Source organism: Micropterus dolomieu, linkage group LG18, assembly GCF_021292245.1.
Source record: "Micropterus dolomieu isolate WLL.071019.BEF.003 ecotype Adirondacks linkage group LG18, ASM2129224v1, whole genome shotgun sequence".
Classification (NCBI taxonomy): domain Eukaryota; kingdom Metazoa; phylum Chordata; class Actinopteri; order Centrarchiformes; family Centrarchidae; genus Micropterus; species Micropterus dolomieu.
In genome coordinates, this window is record NC_060167.1 from 28,284,745 (window position 1) to 28,293,073 (window position 8,329).

General features: G+C 39.8%; 2 protein-coding genes across 2 annotated transcripts in view; one reads left to right on the top strand and one right to left on the bottom strand.

The window, feature by feature from the left end:
- rhobtb3 (Rho related BTB domain containing 3) overlaps positions 1 to 2,348 on the top strand; it is a 25,134-nt gene extending 22,786 nt beyond the window's left edge. Inside the window, exon 13 of the mRNA XM_046029084.1 lies at positions 139 to 2,348. Coding sequence (XP_045885040.1) covers positions 139 to 257 — 119 coding nt within the window. The 3' untranslated portion in view covers positions 258 to 2,348. The remainder of the gene's footprint in view (positions 1 to 138) is intronic.
- The window catches only part of glrx (glutaredoxin (thioltransferase)), a 6,320-nt gene extending 208 nt beyond the window's left edge, over positions 1 to 6,112 (bottom strand). The window contains exons 1-3 of the mRNA XM_046029085.1: positions 5,837 to 6,112; positions 4,024 to 4,155; positions 1 to 278 (exon numbers count right to left, since the gene is read on the bottom strand). The exon at positions 1 to 278 is cut by the window's left edge and continues 208 nt beyond it. Of these exons, the coding sequence (XP_045885041.1) occupies positions 4,042 to 4,155; positions 5,837 to 6,043 (321 nt within the window). The 5' untranslated portion in view covers positions 6,044 to 6,112 and the 3' untranslated portion in view covers positions 1 to 278; positions 4,024 to 4,041. The remainder of the gene's footprint in view (positions 279 to 4,023; positions 4,156 to 5,836) is intronic.
- Between the last annotated feature and the right edge of the window lie 2,217 nt (positions 6,113 to 8,329).

The following is an 8,329-nucleotide window of genomic DNA, read 5'->3' on the forward strand; positions in this document are numbered from 1 at the left end:
CAATCCAAGGATTTACTACTGTATGTGTTTGTGTGAGTTGTGTGCCAAGTGCAGTAAATCTTGCTGTAATGGTTTTATCAGTAAAACATCCCATAGTTGTGCAGTAGATTCGAGCGGTGATATATTTGTGTGTTCCAGAGGAGGAGCGTGAGCAGGTGGAGAGGCTACGCTGGCCGTCCAGAGGCTACCTGCAGGAGCTCAGCGAGTACCAGCAGCGGCGACGCAAACTACGCAAGTCCCGCTGCATAGTCATGTGACCCCGCGTGGAAGCCAAAAACCTGTGGTGGAAAAATAAGGGGGGCAGGGGGAAACCAGGGAGAAAATAATGACAAAGAGTCAGACTGGTCATCGACGCTTGCAGAAACAGACAGACGAAATATTTATTTTCACTTCATCATGCTGGACGAAGGGCTGATTCGGAGGGACAATGTTGCAGAATTGCAGACTCCTTAACTGATCAGTGACATACACCACTGTGATATGCTTCTCTTGCCCCCCCCATGCGTCCTTTGCATAATGACTAGTCCACCATGGGCGATCCAAAATGACTGATCCTTAAAACCGAATATGAATTTGAAATGACTGTGAAAGATTATATTTCGACTGGTGGACTCAAAATGATGGATTTTAAAGATGAACAGTTACATAAAATGTCTCCGATACGAGAAGTGATATGTCAAATGACCACACATCTGTTGGAAAACAGACCAGAATCATGTGCAGACTGTTTCAAACAACAGTAACGGGTAATGTAACGCCAGGAAACTGTTGCTGAAGTGTTTTCTTCTATACTCGACACCTGGGGATGTCTTTGTATCTTCTGTACGCTGGACAAAGGACTGCACCGTCTCAAATTAAACCATGGCCCACGATGCATCTGTGTCCTGTTGGATCTAAATTGTGAACACGTGCACATGCATCACTTCTTAAGCTGAAATAACTCTTGAGCCGCAAACTTCTTTGTGGCTCACTCACTATTTTAGCTGAGCGGTGACCTACATTAATACAGAGAGCAGGGTGGAAGGTAATGCTGCTGGTCGCACAGTCATGCTCATTTTCATCTGTAGTCTGACAGAAACTCAGTTTAACAGACGAGCTGGACCAATTTAATTACAGTGCTTTTGTTAGATTCTTTCAGATCTACGATGCAACGTCAGCGAGTGTCTCAGAGGCAGACTGATTTTATTACTGTGTGAGATTGGTGGTAGTCGGTGTCAGATGCGGCCATCTCACTTTCATTCAAAAATGGCTTGAAATGTAATCATCAAATTAAATTACACATAGCCAGATCAAAATCAAGTGCTCTGTACACCAACAATAATCAGTGTATTTTTTTAATTTCATTTAAAGCCTGTGAGCTGGACTTTCACACCATTTCCTTTGCAGGTTAATATGAAATATCGTTGAAACTATTCCTTATCTATTGCAATAACAAATAATAAAAGGTCTGTCTCAGTCTGTCAAAAGGTGAAAGCCTTTTGTAGCATTTACGTGTACAGAGGCGGTAAAATGATTTAGGAAAAAACAACCATATCATGAACGTAAGTTGGTACACTAAAAACCACAATGCCTCTGGGTGGATACACAGTATTTATTTGATCCTATTTTTTGATTTGAGAGGTTGTTTTTAATCATAACGAGATAATGATTTATTGGTGCTGCAATTATTTTTGTAAACTATACTGTATGTAGACATGATTATGACATTATTTCTTTTTTTTTTTAAACATTTGGAGTAGAAACAACTGGGTCACACTATTTTACAGTCTACTGTTTCACTGGTATTTACTTAAAAGGTGCATGATTACAAAAGAACTGGAATATAGGAAGACAGAACTTAATTTGTCAGATAATGCTTCAACAAAATGAAGCAAAAAACACCAAAACATAAGTGCCATTTTGCAGCTATTTTTTATTCAGTGGCTCAATATCAATCATTAATAGTCAAAAAACAGTATGTATAGTAGGCTAACTGTATTTGTATCCAGTTCTTGCAGTACTTTAGCAGAGGTGTGGCAGCAGGCTGTGTATATACAAGTAAGTACAAGAAAGCTATCACTGTGAGATTTTGTGTACAGGTGGTACCTTTGACCACCTGATGTATGTTTAACTTGCTGCCGCACCACAATAATCAAAGTGCGTGTGTTCACTAAGAAATCCTCAGATAAATCCCAATCTACTCCTCAGTAAATAACAGTTGAAAAACTGGACTGTGAAACAAAGCGTACTCCAGTGCTGCATCCACACCCAGTGTGTGGAGACACATATGTGGCGCCTCTAGGCCAGTGTTGTACAGACTGTGGATAACATGACGTCTGAATTTAAATAAAGACATGTTTTAGAATGAACATACCAGACTCCATGAATGTCTGCACTGTGTTTGAACAAACAGAGGCACAGCCAGCTGTTTATGTACATTTTGATTGCATTCACTTTTCCTCTGGAAAACTGACCTGTTTTACAGTCAGTTGGGTGACAAATTAAAAGAAAAACCAAGTCTTGGTAAGGTGTTGGGCCAACATGTACCTACAGAACAGCTTCAATGCTCCCTGGCACAGATTCTCCAAGTTTCTGAATCTCTACTGGGGGAACAAATGTCATTCTTTCAATAAATGGTCCCTTGTTTGGTGGGTTGATGATGTTCAGATCAGACTACATGATACCTTTATCTTTTAAACAGTGTCAGATTAGGTGATCATGGTCATGAATTCTTACTGTGACTTGGCTAAAAGACATGATGAATCATAGCTTGTTGTCCTTTGGGACATATGCAGGTGCCACTTCACATCTGGTCCATAAAATAATCAATAGATAGGAAGTTAGCGCCTTCCATAGACTCTTGCTGGAAGACCTGATGACACTTTTTGCCATGGATGGAGATGATGTGCACACAGTTTGGTCCATGTTGGCTGGCTCACCTTCATCATCAGGACTAAACTCAATATACTCCCTAACAGGAGCAGAGGCAATTATTTTTATTTTTTTAACTAGTCCTGTAACGTTATCCCCACTGCTCGCAGTGGAAGCCAAGTCACTCCTTTTTGTGTGCGTAGTGGGGCTGAGCGACAGTCATCGAACGGCAGGTGAATGCAGCGGAGGAGGAAAAGGCGAGCAGTGAAGTTTAGCAGTTAAGGTACAGTGTAGGTCACTGTTTGTCAGCGAATAAAGGCTGCAGCTAAAGAAGGGGGTCATCGTGTTTTCAATGATGTGACAGTTGATGGCAGTTTCACAAGGCGTCCGCTGCCTACGTTGAGGGTGTACACTTTAATTCAGCATATTTGTATCAGTTTAAAAGTTAGTGGAGTGTCTGTATTTTTGATGGTATTGAAAGTCATACCGTCAGGATTCCTAAATATCCTGGTATATTGTCATACCACCCAAGCCCTTATTTTCATTTCCTAATGGGGCGTTATTTGCTCATTTTGTTGGGTCTTTGCTTAGAAACCGGTAGGTCGCCGGATCGAGTCCAGCTCGGGCCATTGCCGAAGGTGCCCCTGAGCAAGGCCTTGCACAATGGCAGCCCACTGCTCCTAATTATAGTCCAATCTCAGTGTGACACGTTTCAAAATCTTGTATAGGTGTTATTTTAGGTTAAGATCCGGTAACCATAATATGATTAACATTATTTTCATACTCAAACCATTCAGTAACCCTTCGGGCTTTGTGTGCAAGTGCCTGCATTCATTATATTTCTTCACTTGGGTGTTTCATTCAATTTGTCACCCATCTGTACATTTCCATCAGGATGTGATACAGCGATGGCCTAGAGCAGATTTCACTCCTGTGTTTACCACCGAGCAATTACTTCTTATCCCTTTGAGCACCACCTCTGGCATCCTTTCATTTATTTATTTCTACACTAATGAGAGCTTACTGTTAGTAATTAATTCACTTAATGACTTCGCTCTGGGTCTTCTGAAAGGCAACACCTTCCTCCTTTTCTTGCCTGCTTCCCTATTTTACCCTTTCCTTCCCCCGACTTTCATTTATTCTGAGTGTGGGAGGCTGGACAGTGTCCTGTACCTGGAGGTCTGGAGCAGGTCACTGCAGGGCTCCAATAGACTGCAGCATGCCCTCCAGTTTACCACTCTTATGCAGCGCCGCCACGTCGCTGCCGCCTCCAACACACTCCTCACCAATGAACACCCGTGGGACCTACATTCAAATCAATACAACAGAAACGAAGATGCAACTGGTGAAAATGCAGAGATTTTCTGTGTCATGGATAAGGTTGGGAGATATCTGACAATATACCACGAGACAGTACATTTATCTACCATCAGAGATTCGCAAGACCATTTATACCACAGTAACTACACCTTTAACATCTGTGTGTTTAGGGCCATTATGGGTGATGTTGCACATCAATGAGCAGAACTTATAGTAATATTGCATCTAATGCGATAATGTATCTTTATTTGTCAAGACATGAATTCACAGGATTCCTGAATGATTATTATACCCATACAGTTTTCCTAATATATGTTTTGTACACTTTACTATATAAAAGTATATGAAAATAGCAATATAAAGTCACATACACCCAGTAGAGGAAAGTAATTATTTACATTTACTCAAATACTTTACTACAGGACAAATTTGAGGCACTTGTACTTTACTTGAGTATTTTCTTTTCATGTCACTTTCTACTTCTATTAAGAAGGACATTTTGTACTTTTTGCACCCAAAACATAAGAGCAGCCTATAAAATACAATGTTTTGTTATAACCCAACCGTATACACCTGTAGAACTGAAACAATTACTTATTTCATTGATTCACAGAAAATTAACTAGCAACCACTTTGATAATCGTTTAATAGTCACTTATAATTTTTTGCCAAGATGTCAAACATTTCCTGCTTCTCAAATGTGAGGATTTCTGTAATTTTTAGTTTATTTTTCATTAATTAATAAATTAGTTTTTATTATTCATCACTTTGAGGTTTGGACTGTTTGTTGGACGAAAGCAAGCATTGCGAATTTGTTGCTTTAGGCTCTGGTTGAATTTTCAGAATTTTTACAAAGCAAAACAATAAATAGATAAATGGAGAAAATACAAATAGTTACAAATTAGCTCCACCGGAACCAACTAAAGTACAAATCAATTGTAAATGCCTGCTTTTATGTTAATTCATAAGTAATGATATAACAATACAATAGCAGTCATAAAGGCCATTTTTCTGCACAGAGTTCTTTAAATTTTAGTACATTTCCCTGATTATATTTACATACTTTAACTTAAGTAAAATATTCAATGTAGGACTTGTTTTTAATGGAGTATTGTAAGTGTGGTATTAGTACTTTCACATAGAGAAAAGGATAACTTGAATAACGTTACTTCCACCACCTCTGCATGGGGAATGATAGGTTTTTATCCGTACCATTCACTGTGTGCACACAATCACATAAACAAACGTTGTTGCATGAGCTGAAGTTTGTTTCATCCATTATAAATCCTGTTTGGCGAAGTGAGGCAGGCGCAGTTCCTCGACACTCACTGATTCATTTCATAATGCTGGACTTTAGCATCCTTCACGGATGTGGTAGAACCCCGTAGACTAACTAACAACCAGGTAATGAATCAGAAACGTCTTCTGGGTACTTATCAGAGCTGCTAATTTAGCCAACATTGTTACAAGTTCTTTTAGTTTCACACCGACGTTATTAAAAGTTGTAGTTTATGAAAACGTACATTTATCGACGAGGTTAAAATTACCATCACTCGTTTTCTCTAAAAGTTACACATTATTTCATTAGACACTTTACTTTCTATTTGTTCAAAGTGAAACTCTTCTGTTGTGTGTGAGTGGTGTGACACAGCAGCTTTGCGTTTACCGTGCGCTCTCCGGTGAGCTCCAGGAAATAGTCTTGCATGATGCCCATGTCGCTGCGTCCGCTAATATCAATGTACTCCAAATGTCCCGGTTTGAACTTGTATTTTGACAAAACGTCTTTGGCCATGCTGCAGTACGAGCATGTGGGCTTCATGAACAGCACCACTTTGTCTCCTTTGATTTTGGTCTGCACAAACTGCTGCGCCATTTTGGGTCGCTCGGTAAAGCGGTCAGGAATTCAAAGAGCGGAAAGCGGAAATGGGGATCAATGGGGAAATAGAAAGATGATCGCTCTGCGTTTTGTCAATTATGTTAATCAGGATGACGTAGGATGAAGCCACGCCCCTTAAAGAAATATTACACCCTTTTGCGTCGCAATATTATTAGCAAAGAACTCTTTTTATATATAGTCTATGGGTAATACTCAATAACTAGTAAGACTTACAGTCAGAAAGTGAGACTTAATAAGTAGTAATACCAGTAAAGAGCCGGTGTTCTGTCGATTTGTGCGATCGAGATGTGCTACTTCGGGGTTCTGTGCATGCTCACATGGGTTAGGGTCGCATTAGGTTTGAGGTAGTTTGTTTTGATAATATAAAATAAAATTAGAAATGTCTTAAACTTCGATGCAGGGTTGCTCTACAAGACAGGGGCACAAGATTAGCTACTAATGCAGGACTCGCCTTAGTTGATATTGCCAAGTACAATTAATGACATTAATGACATGCAGTGAACCTGGGGATTTTGGGCCCCTGTGGGTTTGGTAATCCAGCCCTGATAAGTGGGAGAAGTGGAAGTAAAGTTCCTATAGTTTGTTGCCGCTCAAGTGTTAAGAGATAAATATTATATTCCTGTGCTGTGGGACTCTCTCTTGTTGATCAGCAGTGTCGATCAAATTTGTGGGTTGATCCAGACCCGGTTGACCATGGCAATAAAAACAGTTTAAAAGAGAATAAAATAATAATAATCTTTATTTGTAGAGCACTTTTCAAAAACAAGTTACAAAGTGCTTCAACAAGTGCAAAGACTACAATACAATACCCAAAAGACACAACACATTTCAAAATTCATTTCTCAAACATCATTCAGTGTACCTGTCACTGCTGCAGAGGACAACATATAATGGTTATTTAATTCAGCAATACATTTAATAGTGAGAGCAGCATGATGACAACAAAGGTTATGTTTTGAAATTCAGTCACTGACCACAGCCACAAAATGTAAACTACATGGAACCTGGAGGCGTGAACCTGTCTGCTTACTTTGTGCTCGTATGGTGCAGGAAAGACTTTAAAATGCCATATTAATATCATTTATTAGTTATTTATATTAATCTATTTTATTATATGAACCTTCTTGTGAAACAGGGGAAGCTGTATCAGACCAGGGCCTTTGTATGTTCAGATGTGGGTCTTAAAAATCACATTGTTGGGACGGTCATGAAACTGCAGGAACAACTAAAAACTAGGCAAACTTTTAGAACCAATGTTTCAATATGTAATATTTACCAGTGTATGAGTTCATAACAAAATAAATATTTACTGGACAAGTGTAATATTCTGTAAAGCCCAAATGTGCCGTGACTGCTGATGGATTTCTAAATGTACATAAAACTAGCAATAATCAGTGTGTTGAAGGACACTGTACAGGTGCTGGTCATATAATTAGAATATCATCAAAAAATTGATTTATTTCAGTAATTCCATTCAAAAAGTGAAACTTGGATATTATATTAATTCATCACACAGCTTTCAGCTATATTTCAAATGTTTATTTCATTTAATTGTGAAGCTTAAAACTGAGGGCAGCACGAATGCAGTGCGGTGCAGTGGTTAGCACTGTTGCTTCACAGCAAGAAGGTCGTGGGTTCAAACCCCAGTTTCCCCAGCCTTTCTGTGTGGAATTTGCATGTTCTCTTTGGGTGCTCTGATAGTGGCCTTCAGCTCTTCTGCATTGTTGGGTCTGGCCTATTGCATCTTCCGCTTCACAATACCCCATAGATTTTCTATAGGGTGAAGGTCAGGTGAGTTTGCTGGCCAATTAAGAACAGGGATACCATGGTCCTTAAACCAGGTACTGGTAGCTTTGGCACTGTGTGCAGGTGCCAAGTCCTGTTGGAAAATGAAATCTGCATCTCCATAAAGTTGGTCAGCAGCAGAAAGCATGAAGCTCTAAAACGTCTACCAGAAGTGAAGTGAAGACGTCTGGTAGAGACTGGTGCGTTGACCTTGGACCTCAGAAAACACAGTGGACCAACACCAGCAGATGACATGGCACCCCAAACCATCACTGACTGTGGAAACTTTACACTGGACTTCAAGCAACATGGATTCTGTGCCTCTCCTCTCTTCCTCCAGACTCTGGGACCTTTATTTCCAAAGGAAATGCAAAATTTACTTTCATCAGAGAACATAACTTTGGACCACTCAGCAGCATTCCAGTCCTTTTTGTCTTTAGCCCAGGCGAGACGCTTCTGACGCTGTGTCTTGTTCAA